Here is a 21,330-nt window from a genome sequence, read left to right on the forward strand (position 1 = left end):
TATCTTAAACCGGATGAGCCGATATATATATTTTGTTTTTTTGTCCTAACAACAAATATAATTATTACTTGAAAATTCATAGAAATAACAACATTATGCAAATTTAAAAACTAAAAAAGGCACGCCTTTTGTTTCCAACAACAAATGCTTGACGAAGTTGTTTGTATCCCGACATGTAATGTTCCAACGAGAACGATAGCTGCCGTATCGCTTCCCTTTTCTCTTCAGCTCTATCCGACATAACTTCCTTCTGCGTGTCAACCTCTCGTTCCAATTCCATCACTTTCAGTTTTAGTTCATTTGTAACCTTTTGTGCGTTATCAAATGACAAAAGCACCCTCTCGTGCTCATGTTGTAGTGAATTCAAGTTGGTCTCAAGTTCTCGTACTTTATTGTCCTGACAACTTTTCTCGGCTCGAAGTGTATCAAGCCGAGCAGCGACTCCATCTTTCTTTAACTTCAAAGAGTCCAAATCTTTATTCAAATCATCAACCGACTTACATTTTTCCCTTAGTTCTGTTTGCAACCTTTCAATATTAGTATTCCAGTTGTCTTCTTTTTCCTTATGTGCGCTTTTCAGTAGCGAGATTTCATACGTTGACTGGTAAATCTTTGTATGTAATTCTGTGATTTGATCATCGCGCACTTGAATATCAGCTACATACGCGGATACTTCCTCTTCCAATCCTAGATTGTTTTCTTTCTCGGAATCAAGCTGTTTTTTTAACAACGCCATTTCATGCATCAGTTTCGAGGTTTCATCGTCTGTTGCCGATAATTTCTCTCTAGATGCGTCTAACTCGTCTCCCATTGTTTTGATTTGAATATTAGAGTCGGTGATCACGAGTTTAAGGTCAGCCACTTGCTTCTCTAGCTCAATCCCCTTTATTTTTTCGGTTTCAAGATACTCGTTTTGAGTTTTGATATTTGATTCTTTCGCCTGAACCTCTTGTTTCAAATTAGCGTTTTCGTCAGCTAAACTCTGAATCTTTTTGTTCAACGTAACGAGCTCTTCTTCCAAGTTGGAAATCTTGTGGATCAAAACCTCAGGGAGTTTGGTTTCTTTGACTTTCGGTGCATCATCACCGTTGACCGGTGAAATCAGAAGCTTGTTGATAGACATGAAAGATTCCGAATCAGAATCTGATGACGGTGAGAAGGAAGACTCTGAGCCGTCTCTTCTAGAAGCGTAAGAACCACCACCACACGAGCTCAAAACGTCAAAACCGATAGGTGTCCTAAATTTTTGCATGTTGCTCGTTTGATCAGGCGTAAACATTTGAGTAACTTGAGGCGAGCTTGAATCAGATGCATCAAGATGCTGCTTTTTGATCAGATGAGCGTGTTGATCGACCAACGCACCATGCATACGCAATAACTCAGTTACATGTGTTGACAACTTTGACTTCTTGTCATCATAAGTCTCAGCCGTTGTTTCAGAGAAATTTCCGTCTTGTTCTATCAGCTTAAGGATTTCTTTGGCACAATGCTGGAACCCTAGTTTCCAAGAATTTTCAAGCTCGATTAGAGTAAGGAATTAGCGTAAACCATAAATGAACAAAGTGTGATCCGTAAGTTAACTAGCTAGTTAATTTATTTCATACTCAGTTTTTAAACTATTATTTTAAATTACCATATTACTAAAAGATTTATGAAAAATGGCTAAACTACACATGTTCTGTTCTGTGGTATGCATACACCCTCACCTTCGACATTTTCTGCCAGTGCTTTTGATTCAATTCCCTCCATATATACCTAACTGCCCTGCGATATGGTATCATACGATAAGATTAATAGCAGCAACCAGCAAACATTAAGGTATCTTCATGTGTTTGTGTAGTAAAAATATATAATCTGGCAATTAATCTAAAGATTCTTTCTATGTTACATATATTCAGACTGCCGCTTAAAGGAAGTTTCAGTAGATAAGCAAAGATTACTAATATAGATCAATTCATCAAGTTGGAACCAACCGTAACGAATACATATATATCAATTCATCAAATTAGTACTACTAATCATAGCTAATATATATCAATTCTTCAAATCGGAACTAGTTTATATCAATTCATCAAATCGGTACTAATTTTTACTAATATGCGTCAATTCATCAAAGTAGTACTAATCGAAACTAACAAGGTTTAAAAGAACGGAAACAAGTTTCGAGGCGTATTCCCTTCGCCTCACGAGGCGTAAGCCTTGAGGCGAAACGAGGCGTAACTGCGTAAGGCCGAGGCGATATTAATAAATAAATATAAAAACTATATATATTATAAAAATAATAATACTAACTAATTTCATCATCAGATTCATCAAAATCATCAAAAACATACATAAAAAAGACAAGAAATGCTTGAAATTGACACAAAAAGTCAAAAACATCAAAAACAACTATGAAAATCCCATGAGGCGCACCTGAGGCGCAGCCTTTCTTAGCGCCTCAGCCCCTCTGAGGCGTATATGCAGTAAAACCCCATGAGGCGCGCCTCAGACTCGTTTTTTGGCCGTTTCACCTCGAGACGCACGCCTTGAGCGTTTTTTAAAACCATGGTAATTAACATACATTAATCCATCAAATTCATCAAATAGGTACTTATACAATCAATTAATCAAATCGCTACTAATCCTAACTAAAATACATCAATTCATCAAATCAGAACTAATCCTAAGTAATATATACATCAGTTCATCAAATCGCTACTAATCCTAACTAATATACATCAATTCATCAAATCGGAACTAATCCTGAGTAATATATATACATCAGTTCATCAAATCGCTACTAATCCTAACTAATATACATCAATTCATCTAATCGGAACTAATCCTGAGTAATATATACACATCAGTTCATCAAATCGGCAGTAATCCAAACTAACATACATCAATTCATCAAATTCGTACTAATCGGAACTAATATGCATCAATTTTACCAAATCGTCGTAACTAATATACACATCAGTTCGTCAAATCACTACTTCTGATCTCAAACAACGCAAAACACTCAAAAAAAACCGCCAAATAAGCAAAAATCGCAGATCAGACATTCAGATCAAACTAATCATCTGTGCAGCACCTTTAACTTAACCTAATCATGAACGAAGATGACGAAAACAACAAAAATGAACGAAAATTAACATCTAATTCTTCACAAAAACCACATAAATCGTCCATAAAACCAAAACTAAAGAGAGAATTGATTAACCTTTCGCGAAATCTGAAACTATTTCGATTGGTTGACCGAACAATAATCGCAAATTTCGAAGATCAAAGCTTCTTTAGGGTTTTACAGAAAAATGGTGAAGATATGGAGACAAGTAGAAACGGGTGAGTGGATCCGAACACCGAGAAACATCCGGATTTTAGGGACCCGATGTTACCCGCCTTTCGGCCGTTTGAATTTGAAGTGACTAAAATACCCTTTGGTTTTAAAATTTTGAAAGGGTAAAGGATGAATGACGAGGGGTGGTTATGGTATTTCACTATGTTATATTTGAATACAGCTATGAGCAGCAATAATTGAAAGGCCCACATGTGATTTGGGGGCCGCTCAAAGCGTTTTTTTCAAAATTTTGGAATTGTAAAGCGGGAAGAATTGTTTTAAATATGAATATTTATTATTTTTCTTATTTTGTTATCGTTGGCGGATCTAGAAAATTATTATAGGGTCAACTTTTTAAAGAAAGGGGGTAACGAAATCAGAAAAACGTTACCATCAGAGCGTTAAGGGGTAACGGAGGTTACCCCTTCTTGAAGGATAGATCCGCCCCTGTTTGTTATGATTATTTAAGAAGAAAATGTATACGAATATTTTTTGCAATAAAGTAAATGCATGAATCTAAATTGATTGTGTTTATACTTTTGTAACGGCTGTATATTGTTGGTATATAAAGGATCACACATTTATGTTAATTGTTTAAAGAGTATTCATATCGGGCGAAGGTTACGATACTTAGGGTGTAAGGGGTGCTCACCTCTTAGGTGAGTCCCCCCTCTTACACATAACCAACCATAAAATGCCACGTCAACTCCCCTCTAACACTCCCCTAATACCCCTTTTTGATGGCGGCACTCCCCTCTTAGGTGAATTGGTTTTTTTTTTTTTTTTTTTTAAAAAAAGAAGAAGAAAAGCATTGATTGGTCAAGCTCTCCCTCTCTCCTCCCTCTCTCCTCCTCTCTCTTCGGCAACTCCCCACCTATTTCACCCTCTCTCTCTACTCTCTCTCTAACTTACCTAATTGTTGGCAGCACACACCTAATAGGTGAGTTGAGTCCCCTAAGGGGTCACCGAAGGGTGCCCCGGATACCCTTATGTGGGAGTAGTCGCAAAGTTTTAATTTAAGTTCCTTTGGGTGATGCTGTTTTGTTATTTATTTATTTTTTTTGAACGGTAAATTTGGATCACTGGATCGTGTCAACAGCGGAACCACCCGATCATATCTATCTCCACTAGGCATAATGCCTATACACCAATTTAGGAGTAAATCCAATAAATATGTGATTTTAATTTAATGCAATTTATCTACAATGAGTGAATACTTAATATTAATATGATATTGTCATTGTGTTTCTAACCTCAATTTTGAAAAGTTGAAAAAAAAAATCAGTGGAAACTGAGAAGAATTTCAAAGACTCTTTTATTAAATAAACGTTTGTAATAGCGTACTACTTTTTTAGATTAAATATAGTTAATATTTTTTTAGATTAAATATATTTAATAATTTTGAGCTGTGTTAATTAAAAGTATTTGTAAAGTGCGAACATGTGAATTGTAACAGGTGATTTCCCATAAATACTAATATTATTTTTATTTTTTTTTTTTGAACTGCAAATTTCTTTTTATTCTTGACGTCTGTGGACTTGAACTCAATATCTCCCTCTTCCAAGGTGTTTAAATGCTTTGATTTTGTCAATACCTCCCTCTTCCAAGGTGTTTAAATGCTTTGATTTTGTCAATGTACCACCACCCCATTGGTAATACTGATATTATTCATTTTATTGACTAGGAATTAAAATTAATTATTAAAAGTATTTGTAAAGTGCGAACATGTGAATTGTAACAGGTGATTTTCCATAAATATTAATATTATTCATTTTATTTACTAGGAACTAAAATTAATTAAAAACACAAACAAAAAATAATAATGGGTAATAATTGCATGGGCATTATACCACTACACCCGTTTTAAAAAATAATAATGTACTTTGCTGACTGGACCGCCACATAGCGTAAAACGCCGAAAGAATTGTACATATTTGAGTACCTCTTATATATATTTTACGTAGAAAGTTGTAAATAAAAATGATCAAACAAAAAATAAGATGAAAATTTGGCCTGAAAGTGAAAACTACGAGTTATTAGTCCCATACTCCCAATAACATGTATTATATTATTTAATAGAATAAAATAAAAGAAATATATTAAATATCACTTTTATTAGTTTTTTCATTTCAAGCTAAAACATTGTTATTAAGAACAACGAGGTATATGTGATACGTGATGTTCACGTTTTTTGTCATAGTTGTACAAATTGCTAGTTACAAGCCGGCCGATATGATGATTAATCGGTGATTAATCAGGGCTTAGTCGAGAGATTTTTACAACTATGATTTTTGTATTAAGTTTAGTTATCCTTTGAACCCTATTCTGTCTTTATAATTTTTTAAGTTTTTGAATTAATAAAAGTATAGTTAACAAAATACAAGTTAAAAATCACATGGTCTTGATAGGCAAAGGTAAAGGGTGACGCAACACTTTAACCAGTCGTTACATATCATACAAGCTATAAAACTATTTTGGATAGCTATTCTTTAATGAAACATATATAAATGAGGATTTCTTTTCTTAAAAAATTAAAGGGGTATGGTCCCAAATCTCGTACCAGGTTTGGGAGCGAGTGACCATCACCCGGCCCATTATCCCAATCGACAAAGGACTTGCCTTAGTTCGTGCGAGCACGCACGAACCCGGTTTGCTTTCCCTCTCGAGAAAATATGAGAAAACTCACCTTGTATATGAAAATGGTTGTTTTCGTTAACATACAAGGGATGTTGTGATTACTACTAAAGATGATATTAGTTTACTACATTCACTTTATATCAAACATATTTCCATGTTGCGGTCCTGAACGGGCGCGCACAAAGCGGCGATGGAAGTGTTGGCACCTGTGCACAGCTTATTGCACGAAGCGATGCGGCGCAAGACCGCATCCTATTGTTATACAAGTGGAACTGGCACTTTGACTTATGTGACCAACCAGCAAGCGGTATGCCTGAGCACTAACAACAGCGGTCAGCTGACCGCCCAATATGCAGCTGCCCAGCCCACATGGATAAAAGCTGATGGATAGACTGACAACCCCAGCAGGCCACGTGGCGAGTGTTCCTTCGTGCAACCGATACAGGACACGTGGGGACACCTTCGCGTGCGCTCAACACTCCCGTGACCTACGCTCCTGTCAAGTCTACGAAAAGTTGTCAGTCGGGCCCTAGGCCCATCAAGCGGCCCATTGGCCTTTCTCCTTCATGCTTCGGCTATAAATACCCATCTCGAACCAGGTTTGAGGTAATGTTAATCTGCTCTCTCACAATTACTACTTAAATATTTATCTTGATTCCAAAACAAATACTTATTCTCACGTCGGATGGTGGTAACAAGGAGCAACCCCCACCCATTCTCCTTGTTGCGAGTCACGGTGTGTTTCACTGTGCAGGTAACATATTAGAGGACGACCCAGTTATCGATCGAGAAAAGAAGGAATTAACCCTACTTGACTAGATTCGACCCGTGAACCAACCTCTCGGTTAACCACTGTTGCATAAAAATAATCAAATAAATAAGGTGAAAACTTAATTATAATAATCAGAGTTACTTTGTAAAGAACCCCATTTTAAGGAGATAGAAGTAACCCTAATATAAAATTTGTTAAAAAATAATCAATATAAATATTGAAGTAAAATTACAATATCCATTGATACATGTTATTTGGAAGTGTAGAGAACATGCCTATTTGATGTTATTGTAATTTTAGACGTCAACGAATCCCATGGTTCAGAGGCAACGTCCTAGACGAGGTCCAAGGGGCTAGAGCCCTTGGTGGGGGTCATTTTGACCGGTCATTGAGTGGTGCCCATAATGAAATAAATATTTTGATAAATAGTGGGGGGGGGGGGGGGGGTTTCATTTTGACCGGTCATCGAGTGGTGCCCATAATGAAATAAATATTTTGATAAATAGTGGGATGCTATTCTAACAAGGAAGTCCTTGGTTTGTACACAAATCATAACTTCGGTTTTCACAGACAATACATTCTTGTTTTTACTAAGCTTTCTCCTTAATCCAATGAAGATTTCATACCCACAAAGTGCTTAAATATGAAAAATAGATTATACACGAATCAGAAGCCACATAAATCTATTGCAAAAAACGAAACCTACAATTTGTGTTGGTTTTATAATCATTTTTTGAATTCTTATAAGAAAAATTTACAAATTATCTAATATGATCACAATCACAAGGTTAACATAATTTGTTGGTTCGCTTCGCAGTTTAGTTTATGTTCGACACATATTCTAAATGCTCGCTCGTCGATCCTAGTTAGCGTGGGTAGACCATCTAGCCTGAATAAATCCTTTATTTATAAATCAAATAAAAAAAATAATATTTTATTAACATGATCATTGGACAAGACCGGACTAGACCTCTGTAATTTATCTCAATGCGCCTTTTGTTTTATTTATTTTTATTTAATGATAAATTTGGATCACTGATGGATCACTGGAGTATTATCGTGTCACCGGCGGTCATATTCGTATCCACTAGGCTATAATGTCTATACACCAATTCAGAAGAAAACCCAATAAATATGAGAAAAAAACTTCTTCTGAGAATCGAATTTAGGAGCTAATGGCCCCTAAGTCTTATATTACCTCCAAGATGCTAGTAGGATATAACGCTATAACCGCACCTCTTGTTTTATGACATACGGATTGAAACAGTTTTCTTTGACACATGTTGGTGAGACAAACGAAGGTGGATAAACCACATCTCAATAGTGGTTACCGGAAAACACTAAAATCCAAGCACATTGACACAACCAAGGTCGCAACTGGACCACTATGCCTATGCTCTCTTTAACCACTCTCTTATTCCCCACCATGTGTCTATCATCTATGCGTGTATGTGTGAAAAAGAATCATGCATGCATGCAAAAAGACTTCTACTGTCCAAGTGGGTCCCTAGCAACGTATTCATGTGGAGATGAGTGTTAGATCGTATCCCTTCCATGACAACTCTTCGATCGAGGAATTGTTTGTTTGGTGATGACAGGTGTCTTATGTGCGAAGACGGATATAGAATCGACTGATCATTTGTTTTGCCCCTGTCCGGTGGAGTCTAATATATGGAACCAGATTAGTGGTTGGTGCAAAGTTAGTCCCTTTTTTTTTCAGTTAGAGATATCATCAACGCTGCGGAATTCAGCAACCTGGGAATTATAGGAAAAAGGGTGTTTCAAGGTATTTTGTATGTGGTTTGTTGGTGCATTTGGAAGGCTAGGAACAATAAGCGGTTCTCAAATGCTGACATTAGCGTTGAGGATATCATGCAGAATATTAAATCTCTTAGGTTTTTGTGGTATAGGAACCGTTCTAAAGATAGGAATTTATCTTGGGATATGTGGTGTAAATTTGTTTTTTTTTAGTTGTTGTTTGTGCCGCTCCTGGTTCGGAGAGTTTTGGTGTTTGTGAATAAAGCATACCTTTAAAAAAAGGTTAAGTAAATTGTTAAGAAAAAGTTCATTTATTTAATAAAATGAATGGACATTAATATGTGTTTCATTCGTACTTTATGTTCGTAAAGGTTTGTTCATGTTCATTTGTCAAAGTTCGTTTATGTTCATTTTAATATTAATAAAAAGGGACAATAACTCCAATTTTCACAAATTGGTCAATAGTACTCCCAACTTTTGATTTGGACCACAACGCTCTCAACTTTCAACTTATTTTTCTCTGACAATCCCAAACTAACTAATCTATAACCCAATTAGCTGACGTCAGATGCCGCATCACTAATCAAGTACCACATCAGCAAAAAAGCCACGCCATATGACACATTATATGCCACGTCAGCAAAAAAGTGCTCTGTTAGATGCCACATCAAAAGAAGACTAACTGGGTTAAGATTCAGTTAGTTTGGGAGTGACAAAGGAAAATAAGTTAAAAGTTGAGAGTGTTGTACAAGTTGAAAGTTGAGAATGTTATCGGCCAAATGGTAAAGATTGGGTTATTTAAATCCAATATCCCTAATAAAAAGGTTATATACATATATGTGTGTGTTTCATAATTTTAAATACAAAAGCTTATTGGTGTTTGTTCACTTATGTCCATTTGTGTTCATTTATGTTCATGAACTGTTCGTTAAGAATGTTATCGAACGAACATAAATGAACACGAATAGTCGAATATGTTCATTTCCTTAATGAACGGACATGAATAAGAAAATACGTTCGTTTAATTGACCGTGCTCATGTTTGTATTCTAATAAAATTAAATAAAAGAACACAAACATGCATCCGTTCATATTCGTTCAAATTGTTGACATGTCATTGGTGGCGGATCTAGAAAATTCTTATCGGGGCAACGTTCCAAAAAAGGGTGACGAAATCGAAAAACGGTCAAATTTTCCAAAATTTACGCTACCGTCGGAGCGTTAAACTACACTATAAACTAGTAAATAGTTCATATCCAAATGGTCAAAGACAGTCACAGTAGTGTGACACTGTGACCCATTCAAGAAATATGCACTTATTGACAAACTTAAATTTGACTTTAAGATATCAATTATTTAAGTCTTCATATATGAATTCAAATCGTAAGAAATCTTCAAGGGGGATATGTTCTGTAATCTATCATCTGTTCTTTGTATTTAAATAGTTCTTTGATAATACTATATGGTTAATTTAGCTAATTATATAAAATATCAAAGAAACAACGCCAACAGATGCATAATGGTTTAATGGTAATGATGTAAATTCTATAATCAAGTTTTCATGTCTACGGTTTGTTTTTAGTGTTGGGAGACTCTGAAACGGCCTTTCTATGTGGTTTTCGTATAGAAATTTTTGGGTATATACGTTTTCGACCCCCTGGCTCCATAGAAACTTTTGGGTATATACGTTTTCGGCCCCCCTGTCGGAAACCTCAAGCTTCGCCACTGTTAAAATTGTTGTCTATTGGACATATTGTTATTGGGCTTATTATCATTCGTTGGTTTAGTTTGTTAGCTGGGTTGTTATTGGTTTGTTATTGGGCCTAACTAACATGTGGGTTTAGTTGTTGGCCTGTTATAGGTTCAAAATATCTTCAAGGGGTTTTGTATAATTACAGGGACTGGATGTGCTGATTCCTAAAAGTTCTGGATTAAAGTTGAAGTTGTAAAGTTACACCCTATTTAAGGGCTTGATCATTGTTGATGAGATCAGTTGTTCAGATCTCTTTCTCTCTCTTGTTGTTGTAACCTTCTAGGGTTTGTACGAACAATCTCTGAAGTTAGAGATTGTTCTTCTGGGTTTGTTGTATTCTTGTTCTGATGATCATCAGTGGATGATCATCTTTGTACTGCTGTACTTGTGGTTGATTAGATCTTACAGTTGTAAGATCATTTGGGTATATTGGGGGGCAAATATTTTGGGTTGGTTTAATAAGAGTTTTGTCACCTGTTTTGTCACTATCTCTTTGTGTTGATCTGTTATTAGTAGTTGTTTCTTAAAATTTCACATGGTATCAAAGCTTAAGGCTCTTGATCTTGTTGTTTTTCCGCTGTTATTTGCTGATCTTTTGTTGATTTGTGTCTAGGTCTGTTGGGAGTTACAGATCTGGTTGTTATTCTGGGTAGATCGTCTTGATCTTGGTTGTGGTGCTTCGATATTTGGCTTTTGAAACCCTAGCTAGGGTTTCATTGGGAGTGTGAAGATTCTTCTTGTTCTTGGTGGATAAACATACTGTGTTGGTCTCTAAATCCTTGAAGATTTAGGGCAAACTGACCAGTAGTGGTTTATTGTTTGTTACTGATTCTAGATCTGTTGTAGCAAACTTCAGATCTAGTTGCACCCTCTGTGAGGCTATTCTTTCCCTTCTCTTTATTTTTCTGTTGATTGGTTGGCTAGTTGAAGTCGGGGTAGTGAGGACCGGCACATCTGTTTGTTTCTTGTTGATTATCTGTTTGTTTCTTGTTGATTCTTTATCTTTGTTTTTTGGGTATTGGCTCCTGTATTAAGACCTGTCCAGGCACTATAAGTGATGAACCTGGAATCTGGACACTGATACAGCTTCGCCTTGTTTTTTGTTGATTTCTTGTTATTGTTTGTGCTGTTGTTATCTTGTCTGTTATCTTGTCTGTTGTCTTTGCTGTGATTGTTCATCATGACTGATAAGGATGATAATACTAGTTCATCTCAAACTTTGATTAGTAAACTGGATATTGGTGATCCTTTGTTTCTGCACCCTAGTGATTCTAGTTCCCTGACTATTGTTAATATAAAATTAAAAGGAACTGAAAATTACAGAGTCTGGTCTAGTGCTATGAAGTTAGCTTTGGAAGCAAAGAATAAGTTTGGCTTTATTAATGGTAAATGTGAGAAGAAAACTGATGATCCTGTGTTAAGTAGTCAGTGGGATAGATGTAATTCTGTGGTCTTAAGCTGGTTATTAAATTCTGTTTCAGAAGAGTTGTATCTAGGTCAAGTTTTTTCCAAGTTAGCATCTGAGGTTTGGACAGATTTGAAAGAGACTTATGATAAGGTTGATGGCTCTATAGTGTATGACTTGTATAAAAAAATTAATTGTATAACACAAAGTGGAAGTTTAGTGTCTGAATATTATCATAAGTTGAATACAATGTGGAAGCAGTTTGATGCTGTGCTTCAACTGCCTACATGTTCTTGTCAAGCAGCAAAAGATTTTAATGATTTTTCTACTCTAATAAAATTGATGCAGTTTCTTATGGGATTGGATGATATTTACCATCCTGTTAGAACTAATTTGCTAACTAGAGAGCCATTGCCTTCAGTCAAAGTTGCTTTTTCAATTGTGTCTAGAGAAGAATCACATAGGAATTCTAGTAATGTTACAAAGAATCAAAGTGTGTCATTTGTCTCTAAAACAAATCAATCCTTTGATCAAAGAAAAAGAGAATTTAAAGGTCCAAATCCAAATTTTAAATGCACTCATTGTAATAAAATTGGACATACTGTGGACAGATGTTTTGAAGTGATAGGATATCCTCAGGGGTTTAAAAAGAAATCTGTTAATCAAAATGGAAAAAATATGTCTAATTCTAAGTCAAATGTGTCTTCTGTTCCTTCTGCTTCTCCATTTTCTCCTGAGCAGGTTGCTAAAATCTTAAGTTTGTTGGGTGAAAAGTCAAGTACTGAGTCTCAACCTTCTAATATAGGAGGTAAGACTAGTTGTGGTTTTAATTCTTTAGGAGAGTTTATGAGTTGTTCTAGTATGGTCAACTTTGGGTTTGATTACAACTGGATTTGTGATTCAGGTGCTAATCAGCACATGGTTAAAACTGATAAAGAAATGTTTAATTGTGTTGATGTTTCTGAATATGATCTGTCTGTTTCACATCCAAATGGTACAAAGGCTAAGGTTTCAAAAATTGGCAATTTAAAACTTGCTGAAAATGTTATTTTGAGTGATGTTTTCTTTGTACCTACTTATAGTGTTAATCTTTTGTCTGTGTATAAGTTAGCAAAAGATAATAAAATTACTGTTGTGTTTAATGAAGATACTTGTGTGCTTCAGGATTTGAAATCAGGGAAAGCCCTGGTGACTGGTAAACAGGATAATGGTTTATACTTTATTAATAAAGGTGATAATGTTGTTAATCTATGTTTTAATAGTTTGAATGTTAGCAATTTGTGGCATAATAGATTAGGGCATCCTGCTGATCAAGTTTTGTCTATTTTAAAAAATGATTTAGGTGTTGTTGGTTTTGATAAACAATCTTGTGAAATCTGTCATAGAGCTAAACATGTTAGATCTCCTTTTCCTTTGAGTGAACACAAGTCAAAACATGTAGGTGATTTGATTCATTTGGATGTTTGGGGACCCTATAGGGTTACTAGTAGAGATGGGTTTAAGTATTTTCTAACTGTTGTTGATGACTATTCCCGGGTTGTTTGGTGTTATTTGTTAAAAAACAAAATGGAAGTGTTTGAAAATATTGAAAGTTTTTATGAGTTAATATTAACTCAGTTTAAAAAAAGGGTTAAGGTTTTTAGAAGTGATAATGGGACTGAATTTGTAAACAGTAAAATGGATATTTTCTGCAAATCAAAAAGCATCTTACATCAAACAACTTGTGCTTATACCCCTCAACAAAATGGTATTGTTGAGAGGAAACATCGACATCTGTTAAACTTAGCCAGGTCATTATTGTTTCAAAGTGGCGTTCCTCTTTCTTTCTGGTCTGATTGTGTTTTGACTGCTGTTTATATTATTAACAGGTTACCTTCATCTGTGTTGTTAGGAAAAAGTCCTTTTGAGTTAATGTTTGGATTTAAACCCTCTTTTGCACATTTTAGGATATTTGGTTGTTTATGTTTCAGCACTATCCTTAATGATATGGATAAATTGTCTTTTAATGCTGAGAAGTGTATTTTGATTGGTTACTCAAATGTTAAAAAAGGTTACAAACTGTGGAGTTTAGATAACAAAAAGGAGTTTTATTCTAGAGATGTAAAGTTTTTTGAAAATGTATTTCCTTACAAGTCCAACAGTTTAACCAATCATTATGACACTTTAACTGATAGCTTAAATCATCTAAATTTTTTTGATAGTGTTGAAGTTTTAACAACTAATCCTGTAATTCCCAATGATGAAGAGGGGAACAATGAATCTCATGAGGTTTCTGATGATGATCAGCAACCTTTCCCCTCTACATCTGCCACTCCAAGCAATGTTGAACATCAACATTCTTCTGTTGGAGTTGAAAGTAGTAGTATTGAAGGGACTGGTAGGGCAGAGGACATTAGAGCTTCAAATGATGAGATTAACCCATCTGAGGGAACAAATGTACCTCTTAGGAGATCAAGTAGGAAAAGTGTTTTACCAAAGAAACTTGAAAATTTTGTGCTAAATAGTAAAGTGAAGTATAGTTTAGACAAAGTTGTCAATTATGCTTGTTTGACTGCTGAGAATTTGTGTTTTGTTACTTCTCTTAATAAAACTGTTGAACCCTCTTCATATGAGGAAGCAGCAAAAGATCCTAGATGGGTAGAAGCTATGAACAAAGAAATGGAGGCTTTGTTCAGGAACAATACCTGGATCTTAGCTGATCTTCCTCAAGGTCGAAAGGCCATTGGTTGTAAATGGGTGTATAGGGTTAAGTATAAGTCAAATGGGGAGATTGAAAGGTTTAAAGCTAGGTTGGTTGCTAAGGGTTTTAACCAAAGAGAAGGTCTTGATTTTGGAGAGACCTTCTCACCTGTGGTCAAAATGGTAACTGTTAGAACTGTTATAACCTTAGCTGTGTTTTTAATTGGCCTTTATATCAGCTTGATGTTGATAATGCTTTCTTACATGGTACTATTAGTGAAGATGTTTATATGAACTCACCTCAAGGATATTATTCTAAGGATGAATTGAAAGTTTGTAAACTTGTTAAGTCTTTATATGGCCTTAAGCAGGCTCCTAGAAAGTGGAATGAAAGACTAACTGATGTTTTGTTAAGTTCTGGTTATGTTCAAAGTAAATGTGATCATTCTCTATTTATCTTGTTGAAAGGAGATGTTACTGTTTTTTTACTGGTTTATGTTGATGATGTGGTTGTTACTGGAAACTCAGAGTATGAAATTAAAAAGATTAAAACCATATTACATGAAACTTTCAAAATAAAAGATTTAGGCATTTTAAAATATTTTTTAGGTATTGAAGTTTTATATGATAAAAATATTATTTGTCTAAATCAGAGAAAGTATTGCCTTGAACTTTTAAATGAATATGGTTTTTTAGGTTGTAGACCTGTTTCTACTCCTATAGAACTGAGCTCTCTTGTTACTTCTAAAATTGAAAAAAATCAACAATTGCTTAACAATGTTACTGGATTTCAAAAATTGATTGGAAAATTAATCTATTTGTCTTTAACAAGACCTGATATTAGCTATACAGTTCAGTTTTTAAGTCAGTTTATGCATAGTCCTAAAGAAGTTCATCTGAATTTGGCTCTTAGATTACTAAGATATTTGAAACAAAGTCCAGGAAAAGGCTTATCATTTAAAAAAGGTTCTAAACTTGAATTGTATGGTTTTGCCGATTCTGACTGGGCAAAGTGTTTGCAAACTCGTAAATCTGTTACTGGATATTGTATTTTTTTAGGTTCTTGTCTTGTTTCTTGGAAAAGTAAGAAACAATCTACAGTTGCTCGTTCAACTACAGAAGCAGAATATAGAGCCATGTGTTCTGCTACTTGTGAGCTCATGTGGTTAAGAAATTTGTTGTCTGAATTAAATGTTAGTTGTAATCTACCTATGTCTTTAAACTGTGATAGTCAAGCTGCTATTTCAATAGCAGCCAATCCTGTGTTTCATGAACGAACGAAACACTTTGAGTTGGATCTACATTTTTTGAGAGAAAAATTGGCTGATGGTGTTATAAGAACTGTCAAGGTTGATACAGAAAGTTAGCTTGCTGACATTCTTACCAAAGGGCTTAATAGTGATCAGCATGAATTGTTTTGTAATCAACTTGGTTTGGTTGACATGTTTAAACCAATCGAATGAAGGGGGGATGTTAAAATTGTTGTCTATTGGACATATTGTTATTGGGCTTATTATCATTCGTTGGTTTAGTTTGTTAGCTGGGTTGTTATTGGTTTGTTATTGGGCCTAACTAACATGTGGGTTTAGTTGTTGGCCTGTTACAGGTTCAAAATATCTTCAAGGGGTTTTGTATAATTACAGGGACTGGATGTGCTGATTCCTAAAAGTTCTGGATTAAAGTTGAAGTTGTAAAGTTACACCCTATTTAAGGGCTTGATCATTGTTGATGAGATCAGTTGTTCAGATCTCTTTCTCTCTCTTGTTGTTGTAACCTTCTAGGGTTTGTACGAACAATCTCTGAAGTTAGAGATTGTTCTTCTGGGTTTGTTGTATTCTTGTTCTGATGATCATCAGTGGATGATCATCTTTGTACTGCTGTACTTGTGGTTGATTAGATCTTACAGTTGTAAGATCATTTGGGTATATTGGGGGGCACATATTTTGGGTTGGTTTAATAAGAGTTTTGTCACCTGTTTTGTCACTATCTCTTTGTGTTGATCTGTTATTAGTAGTTGTTTCTTAAAATTTCACAGCCACTGACTCTGAAAACGGCCTTTCCATCCGGTTTTATTTTTAACGTACGTCTTTATGAAGACATGATGTTTGTATATCTGATATTCCGTATACCCACATGTACATGGTGTGGTCCATCTGTTTACGTGTTATGGGCCACATCGTAATTTGGGCTTTTAAATGAATATTTGTTATAAAAGATTAGGTTTAATATAGCTTAAAGGGGTTGTTTAGCAACTTCTAAATGGGTAAGTGTTGAAATGGTAAAATGTCTGAATCATTAAAAACCAGTATAATGCTTAACTATTCAGAGGCAAATGTCTGACAAATTCAGATAAGAGATCTTAACCATTCAGAGAAAATGTTTGAACCATTCAGATATCTGCTCTCGAAACAAACAGTCTGAACCATTAAGTGATTAACCAGTAAAATGTCTGAACTATTAAGAGCTCATTAAGAGCTGAAACAAACAATCCCTTAGCTACCGTGTATAAAAGGTGAATTCAAGGATTTAAATTATTCAATGTCAAAATCATATTTTTTCTCTCAAAAACGCCCCGCTTGCGGTATGCGTTTATAATGTATAAGTGTGTGGGCCCGGGGGGAGGGGGGAGTGAAAATGCACTAATTTTAACGTTATTTTACTAATTTCGTGAAAATAACAAAAAAAAATGAGGGATGGTTAATCATGCATCATGTGGTGGCGTTGATAGGTGAAAGACTAGGGGGTACATGCAATAATCAGCCTTTGTCCCAATTGTTGAGTGTTATGTGCCTTATGTCCAAGGTTTGATGCAAAACTACTATCGAGCCGAGGGTCTCACTGGAAGCAACCTCTCTATTCCTACAGGGTAGAGGTAAGGTTGTCTACATCTTACCTTTTCCAGACCCTACCTTAACCTTGCTATTGATGGAATTTACTGAATATGATGATGATCTATCAAACAACCCCAAAATATTCTTAAGTGTAAAAAGCTTCAGTACTTTGTTTTATTTGAAGTTTCATTATTGTTATTACAAAGGTATATCAGTACTTTGTTTTATTTGAAGTTTCATTATTGTTATTACAAAGGTATAAATTATTTCAAAATCATTCAATACATTAATATTATTATAAGAAGAGTAGAAGAGTACCATACGTCTCGAACTCTTTAAAGAAAATTCAATGTGCACAAAAAAGGTAAATGGTTTTTGTTCCTAACTCAAACCATGTTAAGAAAGTAATATATTTCAAGAATATTTTAGATATTTACCACACCCACTAAAACTTCATTTACAATTAAAGATTGTAAGAAAAAGCTGGTATACATAAAAATGTTTTTGATAATAGTGCAATGGTAACATGGATGGTGGTACACTTGGGCTATATGCATATATAAATACCCAAAATCTCAAAAAGATGAGAGCATGTGACAATAGTATGGAAGAAACAAAGTTGAAGAAGCCACACTATGTGTTCATCCATGGTGCGGGTGGTGGAAGTTGGTGTTGGTACAAGATTAAATGCCTTATGCACAACTCCGGCTACACCGTTACATGTATAGACCTCAAAGGCGCAGGAATCGACCTATCTGATCCCAACAAGATCCTCTCGTTCGATGAGTACAACAAGCCACTTATCGACTTCTTGTCAACGTTGCCTGGCCATGAACAAGTGGTTTTGGTCGGGCATAGCGCTGGAGGTCTAAGCTTGACCGATGCAAGTCACAAGTTTCCAAAGAAGATAGCCCTCGCGGTTTATATCGCTGCCACTATGCTAAAACACGGGTTTTCAACGGAGCAAGATGTTAAAGATGTAAGTTGTAAATATCATGATCATAACGAGCGTGTGGCATTTTTGAAAACTGTTCTTAGAAAGCTCGGTCAAATTATTTTTATAAAAGTTGTTCATGTGCAAATGATTAAATAGAGTAAATTACTTTTTGAGTTCCTGTGTTTTAGTGCTTTTAACCACTTGAGTCCAAAATCAAAAAGTTTAACGCCCTGAGTCCCCAACCACTCATTTTATAACGTTTTGAGTCCATTTTTTAACATTTGTACTTTTTGATTTTGGACTCAAGTGGTTAAAATTACTAAAACACAGGGACTCACGTTATAAAATGAGTGGTTAGGGACTCAGGGCGTTAAACTTTTTTGATTTTGAACTCAAATGATTAAACTAATAAAACACAAGGACTTAAAAAGTAATTTACTCGATTAAATATGTGTACGTTAGAAACATAGAATTTAAAAAAAATATACGAATCATTGATAACAAATAGATTATCTAAATTTGTTAGGGTGTCCCTGATGTATCCGAGTTTGGAGATGTTTATGATTTCGAATACGGATTAGGTCCCGATCAACCTCCCACCAGTGCGATCGTCAAAAAAGAATTAGAGCGAAAACTTATCTACAATATGAGCCCTCCAGAGGTATATATGTTTACCTTTAAATAATTAAATTTACATTTTATAATAAATAAATAAGATTATATACATTTTTATGTGTATTCTCTAGGATGTTACGTTGGCTTCGATGCTGCTAAGACCAGCACCACTTTATGCATTTCAAAGAGCCGAGTTCAAAGAAGGAACCAAGAGTGTCGAAAAGGTGCCACGTGTATACATCAAGACAATGTACGATCGAGTTTTGAAACCCGAGCAACAAGACAAGATGATTGCGAAATGGCCACCTTCGAATGTATACGTTATAGAAAGTGACCATAGTCCAAATTTCTCTAATCCATTTGTACTATGTGACATATTAGTTAACGCTTACGTATCTATGGGTCATACTTGTACCTAGAAAATCTAATTCGGTTACGATTTGATATTCTTGTATCACGTCTTGTATGCAATAAAATCCTCACATATGTCACATTGTGTACATGCTTGTTTAAAACAATTTTATAAAACATGCTTGCACACATCTATATGTACCAAGTTAGACCTTTGTGCAAGTTGGTATACATATATGTTTTTTAACATTTGACTATCACAAATTTCGTGTATTTAACGTTTAAAAAATGTTAAACAATTAAGTCAATGCTTCATGAAAGTCAACCGTCAATCCAGGTGAAGTGAAAAGATTAAAGGAGACGATTTAATATTGAAGTCAACTTGATAAACATATTACTTTTACTGTTTACATGAACTTGTTGCTTTAAAAATATTTAATTCTGTCGTCGAATAAAAGAACAAACAGATTTTTATTAACAAATTGGCCTATTAGCTCAGTTGGTTAGAGCGTCGTGCTAATAACGCGAAGGTCGCAGGTTCGAGACCTGCATGGGCCACGTTTACTTTTTATTGTTATTATCAGTAACCATTGGAAAAGGTTTTATATTTTTTCAAGTCAAGAATTAATATACATGACTATAATTTGTTTTTTATACAACACAACCATTTCATTTCATCAACTACAACCCCAGATCAGATGTTCATGGTGTTTGTGCATTTGATCCTTTAAATTCTTCAGAAGAATCCCGATGCTCCGAATCCGAAACAGAAATATCGGTTTTCGGTTTTTGAAAACCGTCTAGTTTCGGTTTTTTCGGTTTTTACACCGGTTCGGTTTTTTGGTTATTTCAGTTTTTGAAACAAAAGTATGTAAGATTCAAAATAAAAAGTATAATTTAAAATTTAAGAATCTTTCTTATAAGTTTACCTTTAAGTTATTATGCTTAACATTTTTAACTAATAATGTTTACATAAACCTAACATTCTAATATAATTTTATGTTTCTTCAAAGTTTTTATTAGGACATTTTCTTTTATAATACTTTGAAGATTATTTAACTTTTATATTAAATTTTGTTACTTGTTGTAGGTAATAAATAAATCATCTGAATTATAAATAAACATGTTAATGTTTTTAATATAAATACTTAATATTCAAGAATAAAATTAATAATTTCAAATAGAATGGGTTAAACACTTGAAAAATATATGTTTTTTTTTTTCGTTTCGGTTCGATTTTTTTCGGTAAGATAGAGTACTCCTTTAGCCGCAATTAATATTTAGTCCCCTAATTTGTTGTGCTGGCTATAATAGAGTTGGCTCCTTTAGCCGTCATCTAAGATAGAGTGGACATTTTACATGTGTATTTATTAAACTGACTATTTTCTAGACTTGATGTACTTTTTAATGTTTTTAGTAACGGATAAAGTTAAGCCTCCTTAGCCATCTTTGCTTATTTTAGGTTCTCTTGTGGTCCATCTGTTTTCGTGTTATGGCCTTATGGTCCACATCTTATTTGGGCTTATCTATAAAAACTATAATTGTAAAAGAAGGTTTAATATAACTTGGTTACCATGTATATAAACTATATGTCAATTTAAGGATTTTCAATTATTCTAAAGCTTGCATTATCGTTACAACAAAAGTGCTTGGTCTAAAACTTAACACGTATTTAGACTTACAAATTTCTAACCTAATCGTAACAACTAAGACATGTTAGGTTTCAAGGGTGGCCCGCTATATTTGGAGGCATATAATGAAGTTAAGGTTGGAGATTGACAAATGTTTTTTTTTAGAAACACGATAATTTCTTATTGTTGAAACTTATAATCATACTTCGACGACCACTAGTCCATGTTGGCGTCTCAAGACATCCAATTAATTTATTTGCCTGGACCCCTACGATGGTCCAGATCAAGGTTATCACATCAACGTTTTTCAATAAGCATCTCCAATGGATGCTCTAAAAACGGATCCTTGTCACCTCCTTCTCTTCTCCACTATCTCATAACGACTATTTACGGATTATCGTGCTCCATCTCTCCTTCTCATCAATAACTTATTTTGTGAAATCATTTAATAAATTATTAAAAAAATATATTTTTATAGGTGTATTAGACCGTATATATTATAAAAAAATATTATTATAAGTGTGTATATATAAATCTTAGAAAGAATATTCAGTATGTATACAACATAAATGGTTATATATGTTCCTAACTCAAAATTCATGTTAAAAAATATATCTCAAGACTATTTTACCATACCTAC

At 34.5% G+C, this 21,330-nt stretch overlaps 2 protein-coding genes and 1 non-coding gene across 3 annotated transcripts; 2 read left to right on the forward strand and 1 right to left on the reverse strand.

The window, feature by feature from the left end:
* Positions 1-3,358, reverse strand: LOC110869125 (protein NETWORKED 4B). Its single transcript, XM_022118414.2, has 3 exons — positions 3,206-3,358; positions 1,707-1,764; positions 1-1,497 (listed from the first exon to the last, which is right to left on the reverse strand). Exons 2-3 carry the CDS (start codon positions 1,747-1,749, stop codon positions 104-106), a joined length of 1,437 nt encoding a protein of 478 aa, XP_021974106.1. The 5' UTR covers positions 1,750-1,764; positions 3,206-3,358; the 3' UTR covers positions 1-103.
* A 14,315-nt stretch (positions 3,359-17,673) lies between these two features.
* On the forward strand, positions 17,674-19,199 carry LOC110869123 (methylesterase 17). Its single transcript, XM_022118412.2, has 3 exons — positions 17,674-18,135; positions 18,620-18,754; positions 18,840-19,199. Exons 1-3 carry the CDS (start codon positions 17,683-17,685, stop codon positions 19,125-19,127), a joined length of 876 nt encoding a protein of 291 aa, XP_021974104.1. The 5' UTR covers positions 17,674-17,682; the 3' UTR covers positions 19,128-19,199.
* Positions 19,200-19,543: 344 nt separating this feature from the next.
* TRNAI-AAU lies at positions 19,544-19,617 on the forward strand. The gene has a single exon. It is a non-coding gene; the product is annotated as a tRNA-Ile (tRNA).
* Positions 19,618-21,330: the final 1,713 nt, after the last annotated feature.

This window comes from Helianthus annuus, chromosome 7 (assembly GCF_002127325.2).
Source record: "Helianthus annuus cultivar XRQ/B chromosome 7, HanXRQr2.0-SUNRISE, whole genome shotgun sequence".
NCBI classification, from domain to species: domain Eukaryota; kingdom Viridiplantae; phylum Streptophyta; class Magnoliopsida; order Asterales; family Asteraceae; genus Helianthus; species Helianthus annuus.

What these genes read in the sequence shown, in the direction of transcription:
- LOC110869123 (XM_022118412.2), top strand. Translation starts at nt 17,683, where the DNA reads ATGGATGGTGGTACACTTGGGCTATATGCATATATAAATACCCAAAAT. An exon ending in CGGAGCAAGATGTTAAAGAT is followed by an intron (nt 18,136 to 18,619) that starts GTAAGTTGTAAA and finishes TAAATTTGTTAG; the next exon opens with GGTGTCCCTGATGTATCCGA. An exon ending in ACAATATGAGCCCTCCAGAG is followed by an intron (nt 18,755 to 18,839) that starts GTATATATGTTT and finishes TGTATTCTCTAG; the next exon opens with GATGTTACGTTGGCTTCGAT.
- LOC110869125 (XM_022118414.2), bottom strand. Translation starts at nt 1,749, where the DNA reads ATGGAGGGAATTGAATCAAAAGCACTGGCAGAAAATGTCGAAG. An exon ending in ACTGGCAGAAAATGTCGAAG is followed by an intron (nt 1,498 to 1,706) that starts GTGAGGGTGTAT and finishes CTTGGAAACTAG; the next exon opens with GGTTCCAGCATTGTGCCAAA.